General features: G+C 41.4%; 1 protein-coding gene across 1 annotated transcript; it reads left to right on the forward strand.

Annotated features, from left to right (window-relative positions):
- Positions 1–549: 549 nt before the first annotated feature.
- HAS2 (hyaluronan synthase 2) lies at positions 550–17,433 on the forward strand (the record flags this gene model as incomplete). The annotated part of the gene is made up of 3 exons (XM_080802109.1): positions 550–1,176; positions 14,514–14,615; positions 16,504–17,433. The coding sequence occupies 3 exons, from the start codon at positions 550–552 to the stop codon at positions 17,431–17,433; spliced, it is 1,659 nt and encodes a 552-aa protein (XP_080658235.1).
- Positions 17,434–18,600: the final 1,167 nt, after the last annotated feature.

Raw genomic sequence — 18,600 nt, forward strand, 5'->3', positions numbered from 1 at the left:
AATTGTTGGAAGAGTTAGTACTAGAATCCAGATCTCCAAACTCGGCTGGCTGCATGGAGAGGGTGTGAGCTGAGGGATTTTCATTGGAGAGGAGATGAAATTTAGCAAAATCTCCAATGCATTTTTCACTGGTCAGTATTGGGGGATAGTACCACAGGGGTAGGGGGCCCTGTGGTATAGGAAGAAAGAATGCCTTGCTCGCTAGAACAATTAGGTTCTACACCTAGCTGTGGCCTCCTGCGTAGAGTGTATCCTTAGGTAAGTGATCTAATATGCTAAAAATAATACTTCCACATTTTTTTTGACACGTTATGGTTTCCATTAGCACTTTGCCGCCATCATCTCAGTTGATTTCTTGAAACAGCTCTCTAGGGTCTACCAGAAGGGCATCTTTATCCCTACTTTGCAGATGAGAAAACTGAGGCATAGAAAGTCACACAGCTGGTTAAGAGAGAAAGTGAGCTAGCCCAATACTCCCCATGATGCCATGTTTATAACAAGCAAAGGACAAGAGTGGTTAACCAGGAGTATCATTTGATTATCTTCCAGATGCATTGTGAGAGGTTTCTGTGTATCCTGAGAATAATCGGAACCACGCTTTTCGGAGTGTCTCTCCTCCTCGGAATCACCGCTGCTTATATCGTCGGCTACCAATTTATCCAAACAGATAATTACTATTTCTCTTTTGGACTGTACGGTGCCTTTTTAGCATCCCACCTCATCATCCAAAGCCTGTTTGCCTTTTTGGAGCACCGAAAAATGAAAAAATCTCTAGAAACACCCATTAAATTGAATAAAAGTGTTGCTCTTTGCATCGCCGCGTATCAAGAAGATCCAGACTACTTACGAAAATGTTTGCAGTCGGTGAAGAGGCTAACCTACCCGGGGATTAAAGTCGTCATGGTCATAGACGGGAACTCGGAGGATGACCTCTATATGATGGACATCTTCAGCGAAGTCATGGGCAGGGACAAATCAGCCACCTACATCTGGAAGAACAACTTCCACGAGAAAGGTCCGGGTGAGACGGAGGAGTCGCATAAAGAAAGCTCGCAACATGTCACCCAGTTGGTCTTGTCCAACAAAAGTATTTGCATCATGCAAAAATGGGGTGGAAAAAGAGAAGTCATGTACACAGCCTTCAGAGCGCTGGGACGCAGTGTGGATTATGTACAGGTGGGTTTCCGAATTCCTGCCAGGGCAAACATACATTTAAATAAAGCAGCTTTTGTATCTCTCCAGGCATGTGCTATATAGCCCATCCTTGTCTCTCTGAACACAGTACTTCTTTCAGTTCATTTGAAAACAGCCTGACTGTTGAAAGCACATTTTGAAAGAGAGGAAAAAAAAAAAAAATCTTGTGTAACTGTTAAGACTATCGACGAAAATGCTTAACTTACGCAGTGTTATGGGTTGGAAATCAAGATTATTTTGAACAGGAGACCCTTCCTTCCTTTTCCCTCCCTCCCTCACCTTCTCTGCCCCCTTGGTTCTGCCAAGTCAAATCCAACGTCATTTTCCACAGTCTTAAAATTTCCAGCCTGGTAAGAAAATAGTGTCTGCCGAGCAGAAGGGTCTTGAGAAAATCTGCAGGCTCGAGAGATGGCTATAAAAACGTTTTTCACAGAGACCGGGCAAAATGGGGGTGGTGAGAATGATTTTGATTGAAAAGGGTAAATAATTCAAAACTGAGAGACAGAAAGAAAAGGAAAAGAAAAAAGAAAAACAAACAGACCAAAAAAAAAAAAAAAAACCTTCCCAGAGCAAAACCAAAGTAATGTTTATTTCACTCCCCAAACAGCATTACCTCACTCACTGCACTTGACCTTTGAAAGCATTTGTGATGGTGTTTGCTCTCATGAAAATGAGACAGGCTGTGTCTGTCATTAATTCCCTGACTGCTCGCCCTTGGGTTTCTCCCCTCTTGGTTCTCACTGAAGCTTGCTTTAGAATGTTGGTAGGGTCCCTGTGAATTTGCTGGTTGCAACTGTCTTGTAGATACTTTTGTTAGGTTTTTGGCCACGATGATATGGAAAAGGGAGACCTATCTCTGATTTAAGAAAATCCGTTGAGACACCCTTCTAGTCCTCTAATAGGTGAAATTCTACTTTTCAGAAGAACTGTCATATACTTTAGGGGTCTTGATTGCCACAAAGTCATGGGCAGTGTGATGACAGGCTATGTGTCATGGGTTGGGAAGGGACCCTGCCTTCAGAATCGGTTGATGCTAGCTGGACGGCCTCGAGTGGGACCACCTCCCCAAGCCTCAAGTTTCCTGCATAGAATAAACCAATCTCATAAGGGTTTGGGATTACCCTGGGGTAAATTTGGGTTAATAGCTTAAGAGTTTTGAGGTACTTTTTTTTTTTTTTTTTCCAGTTCACACCAGTCTGCGTATTACTATCTTCTGGGGAGTTGATACAGTTTCATTCCCTAGTTTCTCCTAATCTCCTAATTTCTGGAATGGTCACAGTTGAGGTACTTTTTAATTAACTCAGGACATTTTTATGTATTTTCATAATGCAACTTCAGGCCCAGATAGAGGAGGAAGTTATCCTTTTATTTACTTATTTTAATAAATATTTTTTAAGGTTTTATTTATTTATTTGACGTAGAGAGAGAGAGAGAGAGAACACGCACAAGTAGGGGGAGCAGCAGGCAGAGATAGAGGGTTAAGGAGGGGAGCCAGCCATGGGGCTCGATCCCAGGACCCTGGGATCATGACCTGAGCTAAGGCAGACGCTTAACTGCCTTGAGCCAACCAGGGCCCCTAAAATGGTCCTTTTAAAGGAAGTGATGGGATGGCTGGGGAATTTATGGAGAGTTTGAAGACTGAAGTTCTGGGCCTAAAATGAGGAAGCATGTTTGGATATTTTGCCTTTAATTCTAGTTAAAACAATTGGCTGTGTTTGTCATTTCTAATCAAGATGTCATTGTGAGCATTTTCCTTTTTTCTTTCTTTCCTTTTTTTTAAGCCTGTTCTTCCCAAATCCCCTTCTCCTTTCATTCTTGTTTTGAATTTTGTTTGTATCCTTGACAACTTGGCACTGTGCCTGACCAGGACAAAATAACACAAACTATGAAACGTTAGAGTAGGCTCCTTGCTAGAGCCCTAATCAGGTTCGAGAACTTTCCTTCCATCAGGCTGAGGCCTCCAGAGAGACTGACCCAAGCAGCAGCTGTTCCCTGGGCTCTGAATCCTGCTGGAATTGTCAGCCCATTCTACTGTCTCAAACAAGGGTAGAAAACCTTTTGGCATTCTGAATCCAGGTGATTCCATGCAGCCATCCCTCATCCCATCCCCCGATATTTAACCGTGTGTGTCCTATAAAAATGGAAATGTCCTATGGTTCAAACCAGTGCATTCTCACCATCCATTCTGAGTGACCCAGGGTCCAAGCGTTGCAAAGCAGAAGCCACAGAAAGACAAAGGAGAGGGGGGTTAAAGGAGGTTGGCTACTAAGCATTTAAGTGACTGAATGGGAAGAGCAGGTTGGCTACGGAAAGAAGTGAAGGTCAGGTGCTCACACACAAGAGAAGACAGGGTTGGGGCGGGCGTAGGACCATCGGCTCACAGGCTTGCTAACTTGGCTGAAGACACTGCTTACCTGTGCAGACACAGCCAGGACGATTGGTCTCCTCTGGTTGCAACTGGGTCTTGGGCACTGGTTAGCTCTCCTTCCACTTGACCTTGAGTAGTCGTCCTGCCTATTGCTCTCATGACCTATTATTTCATGCCTTCATCGCCCTCCCAGCACCTACCCAAACTTCCTCCCTAGCTAGCAACACATAGCCCTGCCTCCTACAAGAGAAAATCAAAGGTACTGCTTCTGAATGCTGTCAGGGTCGTCTTCTCTCTTCCTTGTTTACAGTCGCAAAGGTACCCAACTTCACCTCCTGTCTCAAGGTGAACCTTTCTGCATATGTCCCTGGGCACTCTGGGGCAGCTCCATCTAATCACCACCACTGCAAGGCTCTACTGCCCGTCTCTCCACCTCTCTGAGCTCTCCTGTCTAGTCTTCTCCGCCTAAAGCCTTTCAAATAATTAACACCGACCTAGAATCCAGAGAGAGAAGCTTTAGCCTGGGAGAAAGCCAGTGTGGTAGCAAATTCACCTAGGATGCTAGTGGCTGCTTTCAGAGATAAAGAATACAGGAAAACATAAATAATGAAGTGAGAAAAGAAGGAAATGAAAAATAAAAGAGGAGAATGGGGAAGATTTTCTGAATTTCGAATCAAAGTGTTTTCTGGAAAGAACTTTTCTTTTTCCAAAGAGAGACAGATCTGTCTCAGAAGGCTTAAGTAAGATAGGGCAAAGTCTGTCTGTCTTTTGCAAAATAGTACTTCTATTAGCTTTTTTTATTTACTATAGTAACACATGGTGGTGTGTTTAAAAATACGGAAAAGCACAATGAGCAAAGTTAAAATCCTCCGGAACAAATACTTGACCTATAGATTCTCAAATTTGATACTTGACAGCATATACCTTTCTAATTTTCCCTTATTTTGAAAATAGTTTTCAGATTATATTGTAGTTCCTTTTTTTTGTTTGTTTATTACTTCTTAACAATGTCAGAAGACTTTCTAGGTGTACTTTGATACCTAGATTATGTAATTTCTTTGTTCTTATGTCTTTTTACTGAACATGGATATTCCAACATAAGTGGCCACTACCATGTGACCAAGGTAACTATCATTATCCCCAGATATGTGGTATTAGGGATTGTCCAGGCACAAAATACATGCTAAGCATAAACATTTTCTACTGGGGAAGATTAGAGGAGACAATTTTATGATTAATTTACCTTTTTTAAAAAAAGATTTTATTTATTTATTTGACAGAGAGAGAGAGACCACAAGTAGGCGGGGGTGGGGGGGAGCAGGCTCCCTGCTGAGCAGAGAGCTGGATTCGGGGCTCAATCCCAGGATCCTGAGACCATGACCCAAGCAGAAGGCAGAGGCTTAACCCACTGAGCCACCCAGGCGCCCTGATTAATGACTCTTGACACTATCCTAGGTATCCATGTTCCTTTAGCAGGAGAAAAGTAAGACTAAATTATTCATAATTGTAGATCTGACCTTCATTATTCATGAAGTCTGTATTTGTAAATGACCCCACTCACTAAAATGTATTTGTAAGCCCCAAATCAGTACTTGCAGTGCCGTGGGGATCATTTGCAGACGTGGAGAACAGTGTACAATTTGAGTCACCTGACGTGCATGTTCCCAACTGAGGTCAGAGAAGACCGTGCTCTCAACTGTCCTGTACATGGTACAGCACAGTGTAAACAAGGAGCTTCATAATCTGCTTTTTATCATGTTTCTCACGTTGTTGTGCCTTCTGTGGGTGATACGGCTCTTTAAAGTGCCCCCCAAGTGTAGTGCTGAGTGCTGGCTAGTGGGACTGCCTCACGGAGGAGCCAGATTTGTTGGGGGGCTTCGTTCAGAGGTTAGTAAAGTGCTGTTGGCCCTGAATTCAATGTTAATGACTCAAATTCACATTTTAAGATGTATTTAAACAGAAATGCAAATAAAACAGGATTTGGTATTGATCCATAGACAAAAATTTGCGACCAGAGGCTCAGAGGAACTGAACCCCATATTTGTGCCAGAGGCAATTGTTTCGGTGTTCTCTAAGGGATTGTTCATGGAAACATCGTGGAACATAACTATCACGGATTGTGAGAATCACCCGAAGTCATATTTCCTTGGTTCCTGTTCTCTATGGGAACCCTAAGGAATTCAAATACTCCGAGGGCCAGTGTCGAGAATGTTGTGTCTTCTTGTATTGTTCATACAAGAGGGTGAGATTAGAGTATGTTGAAATAGGAATGGGGCAATTTGAATTCTAGACTTGATTCTTGTTTTCTTGCTATGGTAGAACAGAGGATCTTCGAGATACATCCCGAGCTCAGAGCTTTAACTCAGTGTAGTTGGTTCTTCTTCTTCCCCTTCTTTTTCTTTAAAGATTTTTTAAATTTATTTGACAGAGACAGAGACATCATCATAAGCAGGCAGGCAAGGGTGGAGGAGGGGGGAAGCAGGCTCCCTACTGAGCAGAGAGCCTGATGCGGGGCTCGATCCCAGGACCCTGCGATCATGACCTGAGTCGAAGGCAGAGGCTTAACCCATTGAGCCACCCAGGTGCCCCATTATTATTATTATTATTATTATTATTACTATTCTTCTTCTTCTTAATTCCTCTGACATTTTAATTTCTTTCTGGCAATACACCTAGACTTTGCATGAGTGTAATAAAAAAACAAAGCCAAAAAATTGGGATGGGGGGGTTACCAGAATTTGCTTTTCATTTAGCAGTTACTGTCCTGTTTTTTACTTCCATTTTTATTGTATTCTTTTTTTTTAAGATTTTATTTTTGAGTAATCCTATACCCAACATGGGGCTCAAACTCACAACCCTGAGATGAAGATTCACACACAACTACGCCTGAGCCAGCCAGCTTCCCCTCACTTTATTTTTAATCTGCCCTTTTGCCCCAAATTTGGATTCTTGAATGTAAGCCCTGTGTTAAGTGGCACCATAATGGGATTTCCTGGCTCCCTTCTTTAGAATGAGAATTCCAACCATTTGGAATAAGGGTGTTTCAATGGCTTAAGCCTTAGAGGTGATAACATTTGGTTTCCCATGTTCCCAGCTGGCTTGTCACCTTTTTTTTTTTTTTTTTTTTTTGCACCTCCTGTGACTTTTTTCACTCGTGTGTTAGGCTTCCTAAAAAGAAAAGAGAATGACCAATGACTCCTTTTTTAACCTTCATTTTTTTTAACCTTCTTTTTTTTTTTTAAGATTTTATTTATTCATTTGACAGACAGATGAGAAGCAAGCAGAGAGAGAGGAGGAAGCAGGCTCCCTGCTGAGGAGAGAACCTGATGTGGGGCTCAACCCAGGACCCTGGGATCACGACCTGAGCCGAAGGCAGAGGCTTTAACCCACTGAGCCACCCAGGCGCCCTAACCTTCATGTTTTGAAGAGATTCTAGGTTGACCAAAGTCAGTAATTATTTTACAATAGTTTGGATAATTCATTCTACCAAGGAAGGTGTATATCTTCCTAAATTTATTTTTTTAAGGCAACAGAGAAGGGCCAAATTGCTTAGATGTCTGATTATCTTAGGTGTTCATTGGCTAGATTTGAGCCCCTTGCCATAATCTCAATTGAGGTAAGAAAAGGTGGTCTTCCTTATCCTTCCTCCTTCTCACAAAAGATTTTCTTTCTTTCTTTAAAGATCTTATTTATTTATTTAACAGATAGAGAGAGAGATCACAAGTAGGCAGAGAGGCAGGCAGAGAGAAAGGGGGAAGCAGGCTCCCCACTGAGCAGAGAGCCTGATGTGGGGCTCGATCCCAGGACCCTGAGACCATGACCTAAGCAGCAGGCAGAGGCTTAACCCACTGAGCCACCCAGGTGCCCCTTATCTTTTTCTTTGAGGGTATTTTTTTTTTTTTCTGGAATGGTTTTACTAATGAATTTCAAAGTGTCTTTTTAGCTCTAAAATTTTTATTTATGATTTTGTATTTGCCACTTTAATCCGAGGCTAGTAAATTTAACTATAGCTTCCTTGTAAATTCCATTTATCCAGAATCCAAATAAATAGAAAATCAAGGTTTTTTAAAAGTTGAAAGTATCATGCAATATTGATAAAGTCCTAGAAGTTTGTTATAATAAAATTAATTACCATATACTATGAACTTTTGAATGACCTTGTTGGTTATGTGAGAAAGGGGAAATTTTAAATTGTGTGCAATATTCTGTTTTTTTTTTTTTTTTTTTTAAGGCACGTTTTTTTTAAAAGATTTTATTTATTTGACAGGCAGAGATTACAAGTAGGCAGAGAGGCAGGCAGAGAGAGAGAGGAGGAAGCAGGCTCCCTGCTGAGCAGAGAGCCCGATGCTGGGCTCGATCCCAGGACCCTGGGATCATGACCTGAGCCGAATGCAGAGGCTTTAACCCACTGAGCCACCCAGGCGCCCAATATTCTGTTTTTTTGAAGGTTATTTTCCATTCTTAATTTTTTAGTTCCTCCTCCATGTCTGTGGTCCCAATCAAATTATGTACTCTTTTTTGGCAGATAATTGAGTTCTCAAGTCCATATTTAAAAAATAAAATTCTGTCCCATACATTTAGGTACTTGCAAAACCAAAGAGTATTTTCCTCTTTTAAATTTAAATTCAGCAGGTTCAATGTCAACGGGGCATAAAGTCAAGATGCAACAAACACTTACAAGTTTTAATGTGCCCAGGGTCTATCCTTTGCGAAAGGATGAACTTTCACACATTACACCCCAAGGGTACATTCAAGGCCATGAATGAATATTAATGAGCTGCAAACTGCTCTTTTTATTTATTTATTTTTTTTTTTAAATTTCTTTTCTTTAGTAAGTGACCCAGTCTTTCACATTGCCTGCGCAGGATTCAATTTTCTTAACTTTAGCTTATTGGGTATTGGAGTAGGCATCAGTTTTCGTCTCTCCCTGAGCCTTCACGTATTTACAGTAAGGGATAAAAGACCCCCTTCTCATTGGATGAGTGTCCTTAGCTGGGTCCTCTGTTTTTGGTTTGTCACTTCTGGTTTAGGTTTATCACTTTATGTCTTCCTTTTATTGAGCATTTACTACGACCTAGCCATTATTCAGTGCTTTACATGCATTATCAAATTAACTGACCAACACAACAAACTTCAGGTGGATGTGATGGTCCGTGTTTTTCATCCGAGTGGTGAAGGCTTAGAAAGGTGAGGTGAGGGCACCACGGTCAAGAAAATAGTCCAAGTTTATATAAACTTTCGTGAGTGGTGGATTGAGACCAATCTGTTTGGTTCCAGTATTTGCATGGTGCTTTTTCTTCTACAGTAGTGTGTTTCTTCTGGTACTATACCAGTAAGAGTTCAAGGAGGAGGGCACCATCTTGTGTTTGCTAGTAAATAACTATTTGTGAATTTTGGTGGTGGTTCTGGCCTATCCCTTTTCGCTAGAGAAAGGTCCTCAGGGAAAGGAGGGGGGAAGGAGGGAGACTCCATTTACTTCATGGTAAAGCCGTGTCAGGAAGGCTGGTAGCGGGGTCATGACCAAGAGTAAATTCCACACACTACAGAAAAAAATAGTTTCCCTGGGTCAAGGTTAAGATGAAGGGTCAAGCCTTGAAAGTAGGCAAAGGATAAAGGCAGTAGCAACAGAAGGGGTCCTGATTTATTTTCAACCTGTTAACTCATTGAAGGCAGCCAGAGTAATTAAGATTTTCTCTTAATCTGTGTAGCCCTCAATGCCCTTTGAGCTGAAGTGGTATGGGGGTGGAGGTGGGGGTGGGGAGATCCACCAGGCAGTCTGAAAGGAAACACTTTAAAATAAAAGTGAAACATTTAAAAAAGTGAAACAGACTTAACATTTTATTTTAGTCTTGGGTCTTAGAATTTGAACAGCATTTGGTAGAATAGGTAATGATATTTCTAAAGGAGGGTTTTGTTAGGTTAAATTTAAGATCAGTGAGATAAGTTGGAATGAATTTATAGTCTAATAATGTATGTAATAGACTATAAACTAATAGTTTGTAACTGAATTACAGATAGTTGCAGACACATTGAATTTGTTCATTGAGATAAGAGATCCTCGATATGTAATCAATTCCTATGGTCATTCTAGAGATTCTCTGCTGAGCCATCCATTTGTGGTAAGGATTGTCATGATCCCTTAGGTTATGGATTTACTTAGTGAGCACAAAAATGTAAAGATTATTACCTTGTACTAATGGTGTACTTTTCTAGGGTCCTTTTCAGTTTACAAGGGGCTTTGATATGCAGAATCTCACTCCATTACCATTCAGATGGTAAATGACTTGTTAAAGTTCTCAGAAGTTTCTGGAGATACAGGCCCCAAGACTTCTTGACTCTGAAGGCATTTGTCCTTATAATGGGCAAATCTTGGCCAAAGGAAAAAAATCTACCTTACCTAATGTTTTACACCTTTTATGCCTTTCCTGTTCCTTATAACACATAAAGATAGAGGCAATGTTTTAAAAAAAAAAAAATTCACTAGAATTAAAATTGGGTTTAGAACATACTTAATCTAAACTTTTTTTTTTTTTTTTTAATTTTATGAAAGAGAACCCTTCCCCTGCAACCAATTATTTTAGTCCCAGGGTTGGCAAACTTTGCTTGTAAAAGTCCTGATAGGAACTATTAGACTTGGCGGGCCATATGGTCTCTATTACAACTTTGCTGTTTTCGTGTGAAAGCAGCCATAGATGCTATGACAGTGAATGGGTATGCTTGAGTTCCAGTACAACTGTACTTATGGATACTGAAATTTGAATTTCACGTAATTTCCATGTCCCACAAAATAGTACTTAAAAAATTTTTTTTCAGTTATTTTAAAAGGTAGAAACCACTATGACTCCACAGACCATATCATAACAGGTGTCAGGCTGGAGTTGGCCCGAAGACCTTAGTTTGTCAAGGGGTGGGGGGGGGGTGGGGGTGGGAGGTGGGGAGTGGAAGTGGGGGGAGCCGGGGGCAGGGAGGCTGCCACCTCTTGACTGTGAAAGGGCAGGAGGAAGGAGGAAGAGAGCAGTGTTAGGCACTTCAGTTGATGATTCTGTGGCTGAGACTGAGGTGGCTGGTTCCTCCCGGAAGTGTCTTTGTCTTGACATTTGCCACTCATTTTAGTGAGATTTTGCTGACTTCACTTCATTTTCCATATCTCCTAGTGAGAAATCTTAGGACTCGTGATCATGCGGTTTAAACCAATGACAGGGAGGCACTGAAGTGTGGCCAGAGAGACGTTTCGATTTGTTCTCTTAATTGTTTCCTGTGGGCAAATCACGGCCTGTCGTTTGTCCCCAGGTGAGGTCAAGCTCTATGTCAGCTGGTGTATGTCCCTCACAGTCTAGCCTAGAGCTAAATGGCCGACATTTATGAAATTACATACTTGTTAATAATTGGTGGGGAGGCAACTAGAAATCCTGTCCCCACTATACAGATACTCAGAGGGGCTCAAGTCACACTCTGTAGAGAGTAATGAATACATACTAGTAGGTCCGTGAACATACATGCTGACTGTTCAGGTGATGGCTTTCCAGCAGGCATTCTGTCACCAAAGAGCATCCAGAAATCCAGATTCTGAACTTCTTATTTCTCTTTTTCTTTTTCTTTTCTTTAAATACGGAATGCTTCACAGCTTTGGATGTCGCCCATACCCAGGGGCCACGTGTGTCTTCTCTGTGTGGTTCCAAGTTGGAAGCCAGTCACAGAAACTGAGTTTCTCTAAAGCACTTTCATCCGGCTGATGCATATCCCTGCCCAGGAGACTTGGTGGGAGCTTTCCCTTCTGACACAGCTCAACCCACCATGAGAACAGTCTCTCTCAGAGAACTGCTGGCGCTTTGCTGTTGGAAACTGGCAAGGACAGGACCCATTTAAATATTCAGAACCTCAGAAGTTTGGTTCACGGTTAGTCATTTCAAAGGGGCGGTTCCCTTGGCTTGCCTGGGCTCACAAGGCGGAGTTACTTGAACATTAATTCTAGATTGCCCCTTTCCTGTTGTTTTTAGGCTTATTTTAGCTTTCCGGTTTTACCTTTCCCAGCCTGAGTCAATAGAGGTGGGTGTGGCCATAGACTCAGGATCCTGGATGCTGAAGGTGGTTTGAACTCTTGCCTTCACAGCTTCTACCCTCATGAAGGGCTGGACCAGCTTGCCGCCATCCACGTACAAACCAGTGAATAGACAAGGCATGCGAGAGGCAGAAAGTCACTTCTGGAGAAACTTGTTCAGGCTTGAGGCTAGCGTACCAACCCAAGCATTAGTAAAATCCTATTTTCTATGGTGAAAAACTAATGCCCTGCTGTTGCCTAAGTGAGATCACGGAGGACCAAAATAGAATGCTGAAAAGTGAAGCAACATACACGGTTTTTACTTAGAAAATAAATGCTTCCAAACCGGTAAAGTAAAATAAAAAATTCAGATGTTAACCCTAAAATTACTATGATTAGTTAAATCCAGAGAGTTTTTAATAAGGTTATAACCGAATACCCTGTATACTTTTAATTTACAAGTTTCAATAATGCGTTTAAATTGCTGTTTTCACCAACATTACATTCATTAATATATATTAATACTTTTCTCAGAAAAATGTAGCTGTTAGTAAAATGGAGACAGACACAGTTTTAAAAATGTTGGACTTCGGTGGCTCAGTGGTTTAAAGCCTCTGCCTTCGGCTCAGGTCATGATTCCAGAGTCCTGGGATCAAGCCCCGCATCGGGCTCTCTGCTCAGCAGGGAGCCTGCTTCCTCCAATCTGCCCCTCTGCCTACTTGCGATCTCTGTCTGTCCAAAAAAAAAAGTTGAACTTCAGGGTGCCTGGGTGGCTCAGTTGTTAGGCACTTGCCTTCAGGCTGGGGTTGTGATCAAGACCCCCATCAGCCCCGCACTGGGCTCCCTGCTCAGCGGGATGCCTGCTTCTCCCTTTCTCACTCCCCCTGCTTGTGTTCCCTCTTTCACTGTCTCTTTCTCTGTCAGATGAATAAATAAAATCTTTAAAAATAAAATAAAACGTTGAGATTCCATAGCTATTTATGTGAGAGACTCATACTATATATGGGGGGAAGGGGGGAGAGAGGCCCCTTAAACTCAGTTTATGCTTCTTAGTTTTTTTTTTTAAACTGGTATATCAAATCCGTATTATTTTAATGAAGTAATACGGAGAACTGTAAAAATAATTACTTTTGATACAAATAAATAGATTAAATTTTTTTCCTTAAGATTTTATTTATTTATTTGACAGAGAGAGAGAGAGAGAGATCACAAGTAAGCAGAGAGGCAGGCAGAGGGAGAGGGGGAAGCAGGCTCCCTACTGAGCAGAGAGCCAGGCCAGGACCCTGAGATCGTGACCTGAGCTGAAGGCAGAGGCTTAACCCACTGAGCCACCCAGGCACCCCATAGACTAAATCTTGATTAAGTCCATCTAGTGTAGTCAGAGTTGATGGCAAAACAATGGAAATTGCTGATAACTCTCCAGTCCCTATCAGTTACGTTGTCATTTGGATGGGGATGTGAATGGAACTGGTTCATTACAGGCCAGCTCTGATCAGTTTTTATCTACTAGGCTTTGCTGCAGTGTCCAGAAAAGAATACTGTGTCTTACTGGTATTAATCAGGGATAGAGAGCTGGGAGCACTTTTCCTACTTCGGATTTTCTTTGATCATGTGTTAGACAGACGGTCTGTTCACAGGTGTAACCCACCCCTGGGAGGAGTAGCCTTTCTCAGCGGCCTCACTCCTTCCTCCCCAAATGATTTAATCTGATTAGTGAGTAGAGGAGAAGGGTTTGCTGGCTCCTCCTCTCCCCTTTCTTCTGGGAGTGGGCTACCACCAAGAAGCTGGCATCTTCCATCCTTTTAGAAGGGAATGCAGTTTATCTGCAGGAGGAGGCTGACCCCACTGAGATAGATGTTACGTGGGCTTGATAGGTCTGTCGAATACAGGAAAGTCTAATTACGAAGCCTGCTATTTCACAGGTAATTAGACTGTTCTCCGTATTCTCTTTAGGATTATACAGGTAATATTTTGGTCTCTCATCTCCCTCACTTTTCTGTCTCATTTTCCAGCAGGCTTAGAAATCAGACTGGAAAGAAAAGTATGTATGACCCTGCCCCCTTGGGCCTCCAACAGAAGGGTCTCTCAGAGGTTCATTGGTGGAGGCTAATCCCAATAATTTTCTTGAAGCTGTAGTTTTGTTTCATTTCAGAATTGCTTTTTTGGACCCATAGAAAGATGGTTTTTAAGAACAACTATTAGCATTTGTAGAATGACTTAACGATAATTCACATTATGTACGAAGGGCTAGATGAATGCTTAATGTTTCAGAGTAAGAAGGTGGTCTGCAGATCACGCTGGTCCCTTCCTGATGCTGTATCAGCGGGAAAGTCCAGCTCATACGGACATCTTGCTTCCAAAGTATACAACCAGACATAAGAGAATCCCGTTCCTGTCTTTTAGTCACCGTATTAAAATAGGGGAGGGAAATTATTGTTAAACATGCCTCCCTTTCAGTACTCTCACAGGATTTTCTGACCATCATCATTCAGACCTGAGGGATAAGTTGCATAAAGGGCATATCTAAGACAATAGCAGCAACAATAAAAAAAGACCTCTGGTGACCAACCTAAGACGTTTACCAAGTCCTGGAAAACTGGGATGTTACCTGGGACATAAGACTTTCATTGCCAGGACGAGGAACAGCCGTGGTAAACCGAGACAAGCTGGTTAGCCTGCAGGGTACACCTAGCACTGCGGCTGCTCCTTCCAGCTACGCCATTTCCTTCAGTACTGAGCTTGCTGTTTGTATTGGTCATGACAAAGCAAACTGTCACCCCCGCGGTACTTGCTTATTGAGGCGCTGTGACAATCCAAGCTGAAGTCTTAACTCTGTGTGCCCAGTTTTGACAGTAGTGACCACACTCATACTACTTCCTCTTCTTTAACTCATTTCTGCTTGCTTCTTTGCAGGTCTGTGATTCCGACACCATGCTTGACCCTGCCTCCTCTGTGGAGATGGTGAAAGTTTTAGAAGAGGACCCCATGGTTGGAGGTGTCGGGGGAGATGTCCAGGTGCATATGGCTTCACTTTGCGCATGACTCCCTTTTAGATACACTCTTACACACTGATTCTTTGAATGTATATTCACTACACACCAAACTCTGCCAGATGTTGCTTTGGTGATAGAGACACACGAGTATGTGTCTTGGACCCACTTTATTGCCTCTTTTCTTTTCTTTCCTTTTCTTTCTTTTTAAAAGATCTTACTTACTTATTTGACAGAGATCACAGGTAGGCAGAGAGGCAGGCAGAGAGAGAGGGGGCAGGAAACAGGCTTCCTGCTGAGCAGAGAGCCTGATGCAGGGCTCGATCCCAGGGCCTTGAGATCATGACCTGAGCCGAAGGCAGAATCTTAACTCACTGAGCCACCCAGGTGCCCTATCTCTTTTCTTTTCTACATTGGGGGGGGGGGGGGAAGGATTTTTTTTTTTTTTGCTTAACCCTGGGATGTAACCCTTGTTTGGTATGGCTGATAAGTTATATATAATTAATTTAAATGTGTAATGATCTCCATATCTTCCTGAACCATAACTTAATGTTCTGGTAAAATCTGATGTTGGAGGTCATTTAGTTGTGAAGGTAAAAAAATGGAAGTGCTGAGGATGGATTCTATATACCTTTGTATTTAAAAGATGATATGTGGTTGATTAAAAATTCAAATTGGAACACAAAAGAAGAAAAGAGAAATAGGAACTTAGATTTATACTGGTAAGAAAGGCAAAGGAACAAATAATTAAGTGGGTTTTCTGATTATGACTTACTTCCCACTTAAAATTATTTATTTCCCGTTATTTGCTAAAAATGGAGAAACAATGAAGTCAGTATTAATGAAGGCAACTTGGAATCTGTGGGATGGGAAATGCATATATATGTGAATATGTGATAACATGTGAAGATTAAAATGAGTGCTTTGCAAATGCATGATCAAATTTTAGCAAAAGGTGAGAAGCCCATGGAAACTTGACTTTAAAAATTAGGTATTGTGGGGCGCCTGGGTGGCTCAGTTGGTTAAGCAACTGCCTTCCGCTCATGTCATGATCCCGGAATCCCTGGATTGAGTCCCACAAATGTGCTCCCCAACTCCACGGGGAGTCTGCTTCTCCCTCTGACCTTCTCCCCTCTCATGCTCTCTCTCACTCAAATAAATAAAATAAATAAAATCTTTAAAAAAAAATAGGTATTGTGTTGCTATATAACCCATTTTATACGTGCATGGAGATAATGAAGGCAAAGACAATGCCTGGAATAGACAAACAGCCTGGTGATAAAAGAGGAAGCATGCAAAATCCAGATGAGAACCGTGCGAAATTGAGATGGAGGAAAGAATTTAGAAATACTGCCAAGAAAAAGCTGATAACTTTACATAGAGCATTATTTCAGGATTTAAGTTTTGGGGAGAGGCCAGAACAAACAGTTTAATCACTGGCACTGCATAAAGGAAGGCAAGAAGGAGAAAGAAAATTAATGGAATTGAATGAGTTGGAAATTAACCAGAACAGGAGAGAATAGGGCTTAAAAACCTTCAAATCTTAGATGGTAGGAAAGAGTGGGAAAATTTAGGATCTGAGAACTAGAGCCTAAAAACACGCTCAATATCACAGCATAACAAGAACAACAACAACAAAAGCCCTGGGCAAAAAAGAGGACAGGGTCATGTAGGAGAAAACCAGTTGCTCATCCAGGAGTCCCAACACAGGCACACAATTTATCAGATTAATCCAGTAACACAGAATCAGAGAAAATAAAAAACAATCATGTCAAAAATAAGAAGGATGCTAATACAGGAAGATCAAACAACAAACTTCACTCTAGGTAGTAATCTCGTGATGATGCGGATTTTGTTGGTATTTTAGTGGGGGCTTATGTTTTATTTATTTGTTTTCTTTTTCCTTCTTGCAGATTTTAAACAAGTATGATTCCTGGATCTCCTTCCTCAGCAGTGTGAGATACTGGATGGCTTTTAACATAGAAAGGGCCTGCCAGTCTTATTTTGGGTGTGTCCAGTGCATTAGTGGACCTCTGGGGATGTACAGAAACTCCTTGCTGCATGAATTTGTAGAAGACTGGTACAATCAGGAATTCATGGGCAGCCAGTGTAGTTTTGGTGATGACCGGCATTTAACGAACCGAGTGCTGAGTCTGGGCTATGCAACAAAATACACAGCTCGATCCAAGTGCCTTACGGAGACACCGATAGAATATCTCAGATGGTTAAACCAGCAGACCCGTTGGAGCAAGTCATACTTCCGAGAGTGGCTGTACAACGCGATGTGGTTTCATAAACATCACTTGTGGATGACCTACGAGGCTGTGATCACTGGATTCTTCCCTTTCTTTCTCATTGCGACAGTCATCCAGCTCTTCTACCGGGGTAAAATTTGGAACATCCTCCTCTTCTTGTTAACTGTCCAGTTAGTAGGTCTCATAAAATCATCCTTTGCCAGCTGCCTTAGAGGAAATATTGTCATGGTTTTCATGTCCCTCTACTCAGTGTTATACATGTCAAGTTTACTTCCAGCCAAGATGTTTGCAATCGCAACGATAAACAAAGCTGGGTGGGGCACGTCTGGAAGGAAGACCATTGTTGTCAATTTCATAGGACTCATTCCAGTATCGGTGTGGTTTACAATCCTCTTGGGTGGTGTGATTTTCACCATTTATAAGGAATCTAAAAAGCCATTCTCAGAATCCAAGCAGACAGTTCTCATTGTTGGAACGTTGCTCTATGCGTGCTATTGGGTCATGCTTTTGACGCTTTATGTGGTTCTCATCAATAAATGTGGCAGGAGGAAGAAGGGACAACAGTATGACATGGTGCTCGATGTATGATCTTAACGTTGTTTGACGTTTGCAGTCACACACGCAAACACACACAAAACCTTAGTTCCTCTCGGGACTGTACAGTATTGTGGCATCCAGTATTGCCACCAAAGGAGACACATCACTGCTGCTGGGACTTGAACCAAGACATGTCTCTATGGGTTTATTTTGATTCAGCCAAAGTAAAACAAGACATCAATGAGAAGAAACTCAGATTTAACCTGTTATTTCTATGAAAATGGGAAGCATTCTTTGTTTATGCACTTTTTCCTTATGTACATCTGCCTAACAGTGTTTGCCCTATATACCTCACTAGCCATGCTTTATGTGGGTTATCATGGAAGAAAAGGATTTTGGAAACTCAAGGAAAAGTTCTTTCAACGTATACAACCTAACTTATGGACTGTGTCGATAGCTAATTTTTTTTTTTAAGAAAGGATTTTCTGTTTAACTCTACCAAATGAAATGCCAAAGGAAATTTCAAAGGCCGTTGGCTGTGCTGTATTTTTATATAATTGTACTGTGTTTTAAAATTTTGTATGCCAATTTTTAAAACAAATTTTGCATATTCTATATTTTACTTCTCTGCCAAAATACACCTGTTCTTTTTTATTATTATTAAAATAGGTTCTGAAAAAAATTCATACTTAAAAAAAAAAAACTACCCAAAATGTGAAGCGTGGTTGACTGATGTTGTTCATGATAGAAAGAATAAAATGTTTCTCTCTCTCTCTACCTTTTAACATGGAATAGTTTATTTCTGTGAAAAATATTTAAACTTTCAATATTTTAACTTTTTTTTTTTCATTTTTAGAAAAGGCCTTCACACTTCCGGAGTAGAAATACATACTTAGGTGCACACACATAAAAGGAAATCATTGAAAATCAAGGCCAAAGGGGGTAGAAAAGTGCAATTTTTCATAAGATTTTTTAAAAAGTGGGGGGAGGGTAATGCTAATCCTTGAAAGAAAACACTGGGCAAATATGGAGCTTCTGGCAGTGTTTTCTCAGGCTGAGTAAAAGGGAAAGTGGAAGAAATTACCTGTTATTTGGTAATTTGTTATTTGTGTTATTTGGACAAGTACAATGCAGTTCATCGTTTGTTCTGTGGCCTGAATTCACCAGATCCTGTCGACAAACTGAACATATGACCTGTCTCTCTTTCAGCTTGCCAGT

The sequence above is a fragment of the Martes martes genome (assembly GCF_963455335.1).
Source record: "Martes martes genome assembly, chromosome: 4".
In the NCBI taxonomy this organism is placed as follows: Eukaryota; Metazoa; Chordata; class Mammalia; order Carnivora; family Mustelidae; genus Martes; species Martes martes.